The sequence below is a fragment of the Histomonas meleagridis genome (genome assembly GCF_020186115.1).
Source record: "Histomonas meleagridis strain 2922-C6/04-10x chromosome Unknown scaffold_61, whole genome shotgun sequence".
Lineage (NCBI taxonomy): Eukaryota > Parabasalia > Tritrichomonadida > Dientamoebidae > Histomonas > Histomonas meleagridis.
In genome coordinates this window covers 1,386,219-1,401,711 of record NW_027150931.1, presented here as the reverse complement: position 1 = coordinate 1,401,711, position 15,493 = coordinate 1,386,219, and the positions used below count along the sequence as shown (strand labels likewise).

The window sequence follows — 15,493 nt, the reverse complement described above, 5'->3', positions numbered from 1 at the left end:
ACTATTCGATTGTATCACTTTTAATGTTTCATCCATCTTCTTAATGATATTCGACGCTTCTTTAAATCGAATTTTTTGTAGCCAACTTAATTGTGTATCACAATATGTTAACGCTAAATCAAATAATTCATTCGATGAATTATATTTAAGTTTCGTGCTATCAATCATAAATAAACAATCAATGATATCATTAATGTCACTTGTCGAGACTAAATCAACTTTTAACTTGGGCGTAGATGCAGACCAACTCTTTAATGATATTATATCATATTCGGAATTAGATGTCGGGATTCCTAATCCTTTAAATGCGTTTGATACTTCGAAAAATGATTTTTCGTCTGGACATACTTCAATGAAACCAGAAACAAATTCAAATATGAGACTTAAATCACGAGCTGAATATATCGAACATTCATCTACTGAACGTAATGAATTAGTTAATTCATCATTATAATTTTCAATGATTTCGACTTTTAATTTGTTAATAAAATTGTTTATGTTTAATAACGTAGTAAAATCCGGATTTATATCATGTAAAATGGGATATAATATCGATGGAATTATGTCTTGTGGATATGTACAACGAAAGACATTACAGATGTCATGATATACTTCTGTGTGCTCATTTAAACTTTTGTTCTCTAAATAACTTAAAAACATAGAATCAAATATAAAGACTTCGACAAATGGAAAATTAGGAATTTCGATTTTCAGTAATTCACTGATTAAATATCGTGTGGAATATGGTAATAATGGTATAGATTGTGTCATTCGTTCCAATAATTCATTAGCAAATTGAATACAATATGTCCAATATGGAACTCGGACTAATCCATTGTTGATTTTAGAATAAGCATATTGTATTGGCTTAATACATTTTTGGACATGTTCAATAAAACCTTGAAGTGTATGTGAAAAAAACATTCCTGGATTGGTTGTAAGAAAATATGAAGTGATGAAGGACGATAGGAATTTGTGTGGTTTAGAAAAATTTGACCCGTGTATCGAAAAGTGCACTTTGAACAAGGAGATGATGAGTGAAACTGATGAGATTTGATCATTAACAGATAAAAAATAATTGTATATGGATGGAAATGTACTAAAAACAAAAAATTTGTCGTCATCATTGTTGGGTGGTTTAGGTCGAATTAACATGAAATATATTATTTGGGCAAATACTTCAGGATTTCGTTTAAGGTTATGAATTAAAAGAGAATATCGGTCTTTATGATTAGGTTTGGAAAATAATCGAAGAGAATTGGCAACTGATAAATGTTTGATCGGTTGAAGGGGAAATAAAAGACTTTCTTTATCAAAGCATTTTTGCGTATACGACATGTAATGAAGCCTACATAATAGTAAACGAGAATTTAATAAATTTATGTATTCATCACGTAAATCAGTCGACGCTTTGGAAATAATGTTGTTAGTAGCCATAATCATACTTCTTTCTTTTGTAAATTCTTTCTTAAATTGTTCGAAATTACTATGGAAATCCCCCATTGTATGGTATATTTTTGTCAATGTATTGTATGGTTTACACTTTCTTACAATTCCAGTCGTTCAAAAGTTGCTAATTTTTTGTTTGAAATGTTTATTTTTACGATTGTCGATCACTTTGTTCTCAAAAATTATTATCATATGATAAGTAATATTACTTTAAAACTTTATACATAAAAATCCAAAATATAATGAATACTCATTAATATTTTGAATAGTTTTAATATATTTTAACACTCTTAAATCAAATATTGTAAAGTCATTACAAATTTAATAATTTGACATAAGAAGAATTACTAAGATTTGACACAAAAAAGAGGAGAAAAATAAAAATTGAATTAATTTTTAGGATCCAGTGAAGTCTGATGACACCATTTTTTTTTATTTTTACCATCCAAAATACTTAACATATTTGAAATGTTTATATAAAACCTTGCGCCGTTTTGTTCGCATCCAGTATTTCCAAGAACTTCTTGAACTCCTCTTTATCCGTTTGGAAAATCATAGGTTTCCCATCAACAATAATAGCCATTCTTTCACCTCTTAATCCCTTTTCTCTTAATCGTGGATCTGTTGATATAACTTCTAATATCTTAGCTCTCATCTTATGTTGGTAAAGAACGAATTTGTCAATAAGATTTTGAGCCGAAGTTGGATCAACGCAATTATTGATAAGTAATTCTTGTGCTATTTCGGCATATCCTCTGGAAAGTGTTAATGCTCTACGAACGAGTTCCTCAGGAAATCCTTGTTCTGTTAATTGAAAGACATCAGATTGAGTATATTGTTTAATAGGATAAATCATATCAAGAAGTTCCGTGTTTTGATAAGAATTTAAAACTCCAGTGGTAGAGGTATTGTAAATATTTGGTGAAAATTTAGAAATGGTAGTTGTTGACGTTTGAGGTTGACTAAATATTTGTGGCTCTGGGGATTGTTCTGGTTGACCAAAACCAATTTGTGGTTGATCGGGATCGGTTTGTGAAGGTTGAGGATTTGAAATAGTCTTGGGTAGAAATATAATTAATCTATCCTCACGGGATGAAGAGGTTTGTATAGTTGACAATAAAACAGAGTCATTTAAAAATTTTTTTTGGAAAGTGATTTTAATTTTATCTTTAGGAACTCCATTCTGCTGAGAAATGATTTCCTTAAGGTCCCCAATGTTCGAGTTTGGAGGAACGTCCATAATTCCTTCGATTTTTGTTTGGTACTCGAATGTGTAGATGATCATCCAAAAATTTGGTATGAAATGTGATGTGATAAAATGTTTTCCATTTTTTGGTGCCCGTTAAAATATTTGGGATGCCAAATAAAGCAGCCGTTAAAATGGTCGACCGTTAAAGAAGCCAGAATAAATGGAAACAAAACTTAAAATATTAATAGCAGATGAATGTGATAGAATCCAAGCAGAACTACGAGGAACATCACTAAAAATAATGTTTCCAGAAATTCAGCAAGAATTTACACAAATTAAAAGCTCTATTTGGAATTCCAATGATTTGGATATACGCTCAATTATTTCACCATTCCTAAAGATACTAGATTGCAAACAATCTTCAGATGCTATTGCTGTAATTACTTTATCATCAATTCACAATTTCATTCGAACTTCTTTAATCCAAGAAAAAGATATCTTAAATGATATTTGCAAATCTTTTTCAACATGTAAATTTCAAAGTACATCTGAACATTATTGTAATTGCATATCACAAAGAATTTACATGTGCATATCAGAAATTTGTAATTCATTTGATTTATTGGAAGAAACTCTTATTTTGCTTTTTGATTATATGTTGCATGAAATACATATTTCAAACGGTCTTGTTTCTGTTTTATTTCTTGATACTTTCGAACTATTAATATTAAAAATTTTTAATTCCACATATTCAGATCTTAAAGAACATTGTATTAAATCCTTATTTCTTCTAGCGGATAACTCTCAAACAAATACTAATTCTGATTTTAGAAATATTGGAATTCATAGTCTTTTACAAATTTCAAGAAACACTTCGAATATTAATAACACATTACTTTGTTCTGTCTGTGTATTAATTTCTCAACAATTATCATTTACTGATTTTAGGGATAATTTTGTTTTAATTCTTCGATTATTTTTTAACGTATTCCGAACAAATTACATCAATTTTTTTAATCCATTTTCTCAATGCTTTGAACAACTTATTTCTTACTTAGATCAATCAACAACATCATATCAAAATAAAGAAATTGTTTATGAAGTAATTAATGATTTTATTTCACAACCAGATTTTATATATTTTATATATTTCAACTTTAATAATGAAAACTCTTTCTTTTCTTCTTCACTCTTTAATAAGCTTGTTGAAAACGTTGTTTCATATGACGTAAAACGTTTTGTTCCTCTTTTCCTTGATCCTATTACAACATTAGATACTGAAAGTAATATCAAAGGCTTTGATCGAGCACTTGAAGAAGAATCATTTAATGAGATGAAACAATTTTCTGAAAAATTCAATGAAAAGCCATCATTATTTATTAAAGATCAACAAATTCCAGCTAATGACTTAGCCAAACGTATTTTAATATCTCCTTTTATCACACGTCAATCTATTGGTGAATTTTTTAGTCGGAGTGATGCATATTGTCTTCAAACTTTAGAAGCATATCTTCAACTTTTCGACTTTTCTTCATTAGATTTTGATTCCTCAATACGTTTATTTCTATCATCGTTTCAAATAGCTGGTGAAGGACAAATTATCGATCGAATTTTTGATTTATTTTCGAAATCATTTTACACGTCACACCACGAAAGTAAACTTTTCAAAAGTCCATCGGCCGTACATGTGTTGGCATATGCATGGCTAATGATGCATACATCATTTCATAATAATAATGTATCACAAAAGCCGAATTTTGAAGAGTTTGAACAAATGCTTCATTTACAAAATGATGGTGAAGATTTCGATACTAAATTACTTATGAACATATTTTATTCAATTCAAAGTTCATGTATACCATTTGAAGATTCTAAACAAAGGAATTCTATTGCGTATTGGCGACTTCAAATACAAAAACAACGAATTTCATCACCATCATTAATTAATTTAGAAGTCACTACTGATGATAAATTTTCCATTAATTTGAATACGCAAAAACAAAATATGTTTTGTGATATATGGGAAATCATTTCGAAAATATTATTTAATTCTACTGAGAATAAAAATGTATTTATTTTATTATATAAATGTGTTGATAATTGTATTATATATCATCAATATAAAGTTATTGATGATATATTATTACGATATTCAGCATCATGTATCTATGAATTAACACAAGAAAACTGTGATAATTCATTACAATTAATATCATATATTGTAAATAATTATGGAACTTATATCCGTAATAGTTGGTCATATTATATTAACTTATTAATAAGTTTATTCCAACTTGATTTATTACCTGATGATTTATTAACATTTAATAACATTTGTGACGTTTCTACGCCAATAAAAATTTCATATAAAATGTTATCATCAAAAGAAAAACGATTTCAACTATTTCGATATAAAAGAAATTCTTCTGATGGCGACATGAAGAAATATGGAAACCAAAGTAATGAAATTAGGGAGATGATACAAAAAAGTTGTTTACAATGTTTACCTGAGAAATCGAAACATTTTTCGGATGAATCATTGACATTATTATACAAAGAAATTATAAAAATTTCGGAAAATTTCGAAAATTCTAATGACGTATTCATATTAAATGTAGCGATTTGTATGAATTTGATATATAAAATATTTATAAATAACGCAAATCGTGGTTTAAATGAAATCAAAAATGTTATTTTATATTTCGGTAATGTTTTAAAGAAATCAAATAATTCAGTAATGAAATCAATCGCTTTAAATTTTATGTTTTTGTTGCTAATTAATTTGTGGAATGAAGAAACACTTCAAAATGAACTTATAAAAGTTTTGGAACAAATTGATAAAAATTGTTTAGAAAATTATTTTGATGATATCGAAATAGGTATCGAATTATTCTTAAATAAGAATATGAAATCATTTTTATGTTGTTATAATTGGAAACCTTTATTAACTTTAATTAACTATGGAATTACTATAAATTCCAAAAAATGTATAAAGACTTTCGAAAATTTAATGAATAAAATCGATAAAAAAAATGTTCCAAATAATATCGAATTCGATTTATTTTGGTTCCCGATAATTCAATGTTATTCTGCTTTATGTTACTTACAAACAGAAAACATTGATAAAAGATTTAATGACTTAGAAAATGCTTTGGAAATACAAACGTTGAAGCCATTTGATTGGAGAGAAATTTTTAATAAAATTTTGTTCCCGATCATAACCGCTAACCGTAGCAAGCCGTCACAGGAATTAGGGGGGATCAGAATTACAATGAGCACTTTTGTGTTCGCCATGAAAAAGTTGGCAACGCTGCCACTTTTTGAAAGTATCTGGTTTAGAATACTCAGTTTGGTATTAGGTTTCGTTAAAAAACAGAAAAATAGTAAAGAAGCAGAGATATTGGAAAAGAAATTAAAGGAAACATTGACGAAAATGAAAGAAAACGGATTTTTCAATGATAAAAATGGAAGAATTTGGAAGTTAACTACACAGAACGTAGGAACTGTGTTTCCAGGAATGATTGAAACTGTTTAGATATAAATAAAATGTAAGTAATTGTTGCAATTTTAATAATATTTACATATGTAGAAATATTCCATTAACGGTCGTCGCTAAGTCAAAATTCGAACACAGTCTCTGAAAATCATATGCAGTTCATTATTTTACAGACACAATGGAAAGAGCATCCATTGACATTCCATACTTAGAATATCGGCGTTTCCATCTGGAAAGAATCATCGATTATATTACACCTTCTATGCCGCTTTGTTCAATTCATCAGACAAAAACCATTCTTTTATTTTTTTATTTCATCTCATCTCTTATTATATTTTTACTTATCCCTCAAGTACAATCAAATGTCATTACAACTGACGTATCAGCAATATATTTTCCAATGATCTGTGTCTTAATGCTTCACATTGTATTGACCATTGCTTATATTATTTTTGCTCTTTTTGCAGGAGCTAGCACACGAACACTTTTTGGTATTATTTTCTACTTACATTCAATACTTGGTTTAGTTGCTTTTATTTTTCTCATGTTACTTTTAAATGAGACCGATTACTCAGTTGGAATTTTTATTCAATATGGCGTTTTAATTGGCTTTACATTAGATCTTATTGTCGGTTTATATGTTGCGCCAACACATCGAATCTATTTAACATTTATTGGAATTGGAATAATTCCTTCGTCGCTAATTTCAATTTTAACATACTACAAAGTCAACAAAGTCATTTGGCTTCCTTATCTTCCTTATCTTGTTTTTTTCTTTATATATTTTTCATTATGTCTAATTTCATATTTCAAATGTTCCCAAAAAATATTGGGAATTTCCAAAAGGTTTTTTGGTAACCATGAGATTTCTGTTGAGTTTGAGGCTTCGCAAGACTTTGAGAGTTTTTGGAATTCTGCATATTGGAGGGACGACTCCGGATTCATTGTTGAGAAGGATGCATCATCTAGTTCTGACGATGATGATGATGACGACATAACTAACTCTAGTTTTGCTATGTCCCTCCTTGACACCAAGAAAAAGGATCTTCGGTTCCCCAAAAAGGAAAAGTTCCAATTGTATAAAGTTGATGGGAAACCGCAGAATCCGTTTTTTGTGGTTGAGACGATTCCACTTCTTCTTATTGCTGGGTTAATAGTTCTTTGTTTCTTTAATACGTTTTACCAGTTTGAGGATTTCTTTTATTATATTTCGATCGCAATTTCATTGATCTTCTTTTCGGCCATTATTGTTTCTAGAACTTTCTCTTATAACTGCTGCTTGCTAACAAATATGGATCAGGAATGGATTAACACCCTTTGGGATCACCCAGCATTGTCTATTGTTTGAATAAATATATATATTTTTCGGTATTTTTCTTAAAATGATTTTGTATTTCATCTTTCCAATTGATGAAAATTATGAAATAAACTTTATACAGCGCTTATTCAATATTATTATAAGCAATATTCTCAATAGCTCATATATATTCATTTCAAAATAAATTTTTTTGGAAAAAAATTAACCAAATTTTTATATATAAATAGATTAATATAAAATAGGAATAAGTTTATATTTCATGAAGATTAACACAATTCTCAATGTGTTGACACAACAGAGTCGTTTTTCGAAAAACATGTTTTAAGATCTTGTTGATATAAAAATATTAATATTTTTTAATTAAAAATAAATGATACTTCTATAAATTATTGAGGTTCAATCATTTCTTAAGTCTGACTCAAAAAATGATACAAGTTCGATTACAATTAATAAAGATTCATAAAAGTTTCGTAATAAATTATAATTTTATATACAATAACTAATTTTTATTTAAATTTCTAACGCGGAAGACAAAAGCGTTAAAAAAAACCATTTACACTGAGAGATATTCTTATTTCAAATATTTGGTCGAGCAATTATCACGTGATAAAGAAAAAATCGGTTTTTTGCGGTTTGTGTATCGGCTGAGTGGTCACGTTGAACTTTTTGAGCGTTACGTGTTTACTTCACTTTTAACTATGTCAAATCTTGACCAAGTTATTGCAGAATGCAAGGCCCAAATCGGAGAAACATCCGACCCAATCGGCACACTCTCTCGTCTCCTCAAGGCAAAGGCCCCACCTGCCACAATCGATCATCTTGTTGGTCGCGAAGTTCTTGATTCACGTGGTAACCCAACAGTCGAAACCGATGTCTATGTTAACTACCTCGGTACAGTTATGTTCGCTGGCCGTTCATCCGCTCCATCTGGTGCCTCAACAGGTTCCAATGAAGCTCGTGAACTCCGTGATGGTGGTTCCCGCTATGGTGGCAAGGGCACACAAAAGGCTGCTTCCAATGTTACCAACATTCTTTCCCCAGCTCTTAAGGGCATGAAGCTTGATGATCTCAAGGCTATTGATGCCAAGATCTGTGAAACCGATGGCACAGAACTCAAGGAAAAGGTTGGTGGTAATGCATGCACAGCCACATCCTTCGCCATTGCTACAGCCGCAGCTAACATCGAAGAAATCCCACTCTTCCTTTACTTCGCTCGCCAATACTATGGCCCAGACCATATTCCAAAGAAGTTCAAGCTCCCAACACCATTCTTCAACATCCTTAATGGTGGTAAGCATGCCGGTGGCAATCTCAAGTTACAAGAATTCATGGCCTCACCAGCCCCAGGAATCCCATACCCAGACCAACTCCGTATGGTTGCTGAAGTTTACCAAAAACTCGGTGCCATCCTTGTTAAGGAAAAGGGCGTCTCTGCAAAGAACCTTGGTGATGAAGGAGGTTTCGCACCATGCCTTGAAACACCAGAAGAAGCCATCACATTCATCGAACGCGCTATCAAGGACGCTGGCTACGAACCAGGAAAGGACATCCGCATTGGTCTTGATGCTGCTGCATCCGAATTCTATGATGAAGAAACCAAACTTTATGAAGTAGAAATCGGCGTTAAGAAGACTGGTGATGAAATGATCCAATACTGGGCTGATCTCATCGCTAAGCACCCATGCATTGTCTCAATCGAAGATGGTCTTCATGAAAAGGATTACGAACACTGGACTAAGCTCAACGCTACACTCGGAAGCAAGGTTCAACTCGTCGGTGATGACCTTTACACCACAAATCCAAAGACAATCCGTAAGGGTATCGAAGGAAAGTGGTGCAACGCTTTGTTACTTAAGGTTAACCAAATCGGTACTATCTCCGAAGCTATGGAAGCTGCTAAGCTCATCCTCGACGCAGGCCAAAACGTTATGGTTTCACATAGATCTGGTGAAACTTGCAACTCTGTCATCGCTGATATCGTCGTAGGTATTGGTGCACAACAAATCAAGACTGGTTCAACAGCACGTGGAGAACGTATCGAGAAGTACACACGTCTCCTCCAAATCTACGAATACCTTAAGGAACACGACATGCTTGAGGAGTAAATAAAGTAAAGGCTGATGCATTACATATTATTTTTTGTGTATGAAGCATTCATTGTGTTTAAGTATTAAATAATTTATATTATTAAATCATGAAAAACAATTCCATAAATATTTCATCAGAGGATTCAACTCATTATCTCCACACAGCAAAAACAAAAGGAAAACGACTTTGCTTCATATTATTCAATAATTCTTTAATGTGTAAATTTTAAAAGAAATATCTATCGGGCATCAAGTGGTAAATCTTTTAAAAATTTGTAACTTATATCGATATTAGTTTGTGTTTGTGATGAAAATAAATTTCATTTACTTAGAGAACAAAAACTCATCGAAAACATTGATAAATGAAATTGTTTCGGCAGGGTGCCCTTCTACATTAGCACTTTTTCAATAAGCGTTCGAACAGACACCATGTTATAATGACTTCTGAGAAGAAATAACACCGTTTTATTCAAAACCACAATCTGTAAAATCACAACAACCAAAAATCTTAATTAATTCAAGAAACAAAATATACATAATGTTAAGTCAAATTTAAATAGCATTATGATAAATAAAGTTATTGAAAACGTTAATGATTATTGAATTGGCTTAGAAACATGAATACATTTACATATTAAAAACCGTTTCTCACCTTTTGTATTTGAAAGAACCTAAGAAATAATGCATTCAAAATTCAATATGCCAATTAATTGTATAGAAACAAACTTTTTGAGCGTTTGGAATTCAAAGGTGTTCGATGTTTGATTGATGACAAGGTGTTGTTTCTTTAATTTTTTAACAGGATTAATATACAATTTGATTCTGGAACCTATGTCACTTTTCGTAAAAAAACATCGCGTTTCAGCTTTGTGAACATCTTCCGATTGCAAAAACAATAAAACACTTATCAGCAAAAGTTGATCCAACGAAACGACTAAAAGGCGAAGCGGTTGAAGCTCTCTGTATCGTTTTTGACTGATTTATCAATAAGTTTCTCAAGTTTTCACACGGATGTGTGTTTTCTTCTTGGCTTTCCCTATGCATTTCTTTTGCTTATTACGAATCTCTCAACAAAATTCAGGTTCAAAGATTTTTAGTAATCAATTATCTATTTTTCAAACTTTTAAACACTCCATTTACCTTACTTCAGAATCCAAAGGGGATACATACTTTACATTCTCATCTCGTGACAAAGCGAATGTATCCATTAAAGGAACAAATTTTATTATTCCAAAAGATAATGAATCCAATCCATTTAATATCAGTACAGGAAAATATAATTGGCATTTCCCTTTATTAGAATTACCAATTTCATATGTTAAACATTATTTCAAATTCTTTTCTTTAGTACTTAATCATTTTTCATTAAAAGAACACTTAGCAATGCCAATGAATTATATTTTCATAAAGAAAATGTTCAAATTCATTAAAGTTATTCAAGTTCTGATGTATCACATTTTTATTTTGGGATTATTATTATTTTTTGAAATTCAATTTTTATTTGACAAATTGAAAACAAACGAAAAGAAAAAACATAAAAATGTTTTATCTTTTGTTATATTTTTCATAAATTCTTTTCAATTATTTTATAATGATACTTTAACATTAACAATAACAAACTCAAATGATTTTAAAGAAATTGATCAATACAAAAACAACACGAAATTTATATATATTAGTGAAGGAATTTATTCGATTCCGAGTAATGCATTTTCAGAATGGCCATCAGTTATTTCAGTTAATTTTGGTAATTCTATCTCAGATATTGGGGGTTATGTGTTTTCGTCATGTTCTAATTTAGAAAGGATTATTTTTGGAGGAAATGTTACAACGATTGGTGGTTCAGCATTTTCAATTGGAGGTTCAGCATTTGGTAATTGTAAATCACTTGAATGTATTTATTATTATGGAAATACAGAACCAAGTATTGGAACAAATGCATTTTATAATGTTACAACGACAGTTATAACATATCCAACATATAACAAAAGTAACTTTGGGATATTAAATGTTAGCAAATCATATTCAGAAGGAAACTGCGAACCAATTCCAACAATTTCGTTTTCAGCATCACATACATTCAGTCGAAGTGATACATATTCACAGTCAAATACATTCACTGAATCATATCAAAGTGATTTAACATTATTATATTCATATACATTAACATATACATTGACAATTGCCTTTTCATTTACATATTACGAAACGCAAACAAGATCGCTTTCATTATCCATAATTAATTCAACATTTTCTTATGTTGAAACAGAATTTCTTTATTATGATTACACAGTTATTATGTATTCGACATATTATAATTATTATTCAAATTTCATTACGATGTTTCACACGAACATTTTACAAACAAATGGACTTACAACTAATGCATTGATTGGAATTGTTTGCGGATCAATTGCACTTGTGTTAATAATTGTTGGAATTGTTATATTCTTAATAAAAAGTAATAACAAAAAACGAAAATCGACATCGACATTACAATTTAAGGATACAACTACATCAAGTACAAAACAAATGGAGGAAGTGAATACTTTAGTTGAAGATATTGTTAAAGAAGATGAAGACAATTGGCTGTGATTTAATGTAAAATAAAAATATATTTTTAATTGATATATTTTTAAATTATTTAAATATTATGAAATGATTCGCAATGAGAAATATTAATCGTTTAACAATTTGTTATTCTCAACTAATGGTAATCTATTCCTTATGTTAATTATGGAAACTGTGTAAATCATATTGAATCACTTATTTTTATCAATACCAAATATGGAGAAAATAATACGACAATGAGTAATTTAGCATTTTCATTCAACAATCACTCAAATATATCACACTTCCAAGTTTGATACAAAACATTGGAGAAGCCGCATTTTCTAATTGCTATCATTTAACAATATTAAAAATTTTCACACAACAAATAAGAATTGGAAAATATTCATTTTCTAATTGAACAGCCTTCGTTCATTTATTTTTACGGCAAATCAGAACCATATATTGGTGAAAATACATTTTTAATTTTTACATATTCAACACACAAAGAAAAAAATATTTGGATCATTTCCAGTGAATAACGAATATAATGGTGGTGTTTGTTCACCAATTTCAACTCATTCATTTACAAAATCGAATACATTATCAAATTCAGATATGATCACAAGATCTAAATCATTTATACAAACACATACATTCACTAAATTAAATACATAAACAAAAGCACTTCAAAGGGATTTAACTTTAACTTTTTCTTTCATATTAACTTTCTTTATCGATAACAAATCATAAACTGTTTATTAAACGCAAACAAAATCATTTTCATTATATATCAATAATTCAACGATTTCATACCTTAAATTGTTATACATATATAAGTTATATCTCAAATGAGACATCAAGTGGAATTACAACAACAGTTTTAATTGTAATTGTATCCAAATCAAATCAAATTCATATGTGTATAATTAATGAAATTTAATAACTTTAAAAAATGATTACCAATTACAAAGATATATCATTTTGATCAGCAAATTCAGCTCTATCACATGCATTCATTCATTATATTATTTAAAAGTGCTTTATAATCATTTATTTCAGCACCTTTTCTGTGTGTCCTTAAATATTGAAACAAACAAATTTTAGGTTAAATTGAAAAACCTCAAAAAAACAACAAATTTCTTATATATTAACCGTGTGATTTTTAACTTTTGTATTAGCCGATGTGTATTTAGAAGAGGCCTTGAACTATATTAGATCTTGAAGCATGAGAATTCTTCATTTGATGCTCATTTCAGGCATAACAAAGCAATTTACGACCGTTACAAAACCAGAAATCCCATTTCTTACAACTATAAAAATATCAAATATGAAAAAGTACCTCGGCGAAGAAGGATTCATTCATGGGTACAATGTAGAAGATCGAGTCTTTGAAATTCATAACCAGAATTTTGATATATTTAGGAACAATTCTATTTTCTTTAAAGCCAGTTCATTTTTAGATTTCTTGTCTGAAATAGACCATACATTAGTTATGCTTCAAATATTTAATGACAAAATAAAATTATCAGTATCATATTTGACAATTACCCAAAATAAATCCTTTTTAACCAGTATGCTTATTGAAGACAATATATCAAAGCAAACCACTAAAAGGTGTTACGAGAATATATCTTTGATCCAGAGTAAATTTCTTTGTTTTTCGTTGATGCAAAACGATAAAAAAGACCGACCATTTAAATTCAATGCTTATGTTCGTTTAACCGCTATTTTTTCAATGATGATTGTGGTGGTTTATATCAATTTTTTTCAGAAAAAACCACTTTTTCTACAGAAATTTTTATTGACCAACTACGAATTGAAAACAAAAGAAAAGAAAAAACATAAAAATGTTTTAATTTTTGTTATATTTTTCATAAATTCTTTTCAATTATTTTATAGTGATACTCTAACATTAACAATAACAAACTCAAATGATTTTAAAGAAATTGATCAATACAAAAACAACACGAAATTTATATATATTAGTGAAGGAATTTATTCGATTCCGAGTAGTGCATTTTCAGAATGGCCATCAGTTATTTCAGTTAATTTTGGTAATTCTATCTCAGATATTGGGGGTTATGTGTTTTCGTCATGTTCTAATTTAGAAAGGATTATTTTTGGAGGAAATGTTACAACGATTGGTGGTTCAGCATTTTCATTATGTTCATCAATCAAAAACATTACAATTCCAAATTCAGTCACATCGATTGGTGGTTCAGCATTTTCATCATGTTCTAATTTAATGATATTAACACTTGGGTATGGAATAAGAGAAATTGGAGGTTCAGCATTTGGTAATTGTAAATCACTTGAATGTATTTATTATTATGGAGATACAGAACCAAGTATTGGAACAAATGCATTTTATAATGTTACAACAACAGTTATAACATATCCAACATATGTAGGAAGTAAATTTGGAAATTTAGGTGTTGAGAAAGACAACACAGAAGGAAACTGCAGCCCGATTGCAACAATTTCATTTTCTTCATCACACACATTTTATCAATCGAACACATTTCCATCATCAAATAATTATTCTGAATCGAACACATTTTCAAAGTCAAATACATTAGGCCAAAGCAATTCATTTTCAAATACATTTACTGAATCACTTCAAAATGAATTAACGAAATCTTTTTCATATTTATTAACGATCACATTATCTATTACGCATTCATTTACTTATTATGAAATACAAACGAAATCGCTTTCACTATTTACAATCAATTCATCGAATGTTTATATCGAAACAGAATTTATTTATTATGATTACACAGTTATTATTTATTCAACTTATTATATTTATTATTCGAACTTCTTTACATTTATTTATATCAATGAATTCCAAACAAATGATAATAAAACAACAATTATCATCATAATTGTTTGCGTTATTGTTGTTGCTATTATTATAATTTCATTACTTATTATATTATTGAATCGAATTAAAAATAAAAAAGAAGAAATTGACGAAAATGAAAATGAAGATTCAGAACAACAAAATGATAATAACCAAACAACAAACACATTCACAACAGGAATATCGATTTCGAATATTGAAGAAGATCCATTTGCAGATGACTTCAAAGAAGACAAATTCATTGAGCAAATGTAATTAAGATAAATATATAGTAAAACATAATATATTATAAATGAAAATTATTTATTTGTATTACCTTATTCGTGTTTAAGAATATCTTATGAAAAATATTCTCACACTTGATATTACACATACTAAAAATTTTACATAAATTTAAACTTTAATTATTTTTTTTTCTTCATTTTATTATTTTCCATTGTCCTTGAAAAAACAGAACTTCACCTAATGAAATATGTAACTCTTTGGATTTCATTTCTTACGAGAAAAACATATTAAACTGTGAACATTTTCATGA

General features: G+C 29.2%; 2 protein-coding genes across 2 annotated transcripts; one reads left to right on the top strand and one right to left on the bottom strand.

The window, feature by feature from the left end:
- Positions 1–1,921: 1,921 nt before the first annotated feature.
- On the bottom strand, positions 1,922–2,734 carry GO595_010473 (uncharacterized protein; the record flags this gene model as incomplete). Its single annotated transcript, XM_067913155.1, has 1 exon — positions 1,922–2,734. The coding sequence occupies one exon, from the start codon at positions 2,732–2,734 to the stop codon at positions 1,922–1,924; it is 813 nt and encodes a 270-aa protein (XP_067769211.1).
- A 5,416-nt stretch (positions 2,735–8,150) lies between these two features.
- GO595_010472 (enolase family protein) lies at positions 8,151–9,557 on the top strand (the record flags this gene model as incomplete). Its single annotated transcript, XM_067913154.1, has 1 exon — positions 8,151–9,557. The coding sequence occupies one exon, from the start codon at positions 8,151–8,153 to the stop codon at positions 9,555–9,557; it is 1,407 nt and encodes a 468-aa protein (XP_067769210.1).
- Between the last annotated feature and the right edge of the window lie 5,936 nt (positions 9,558–15,493).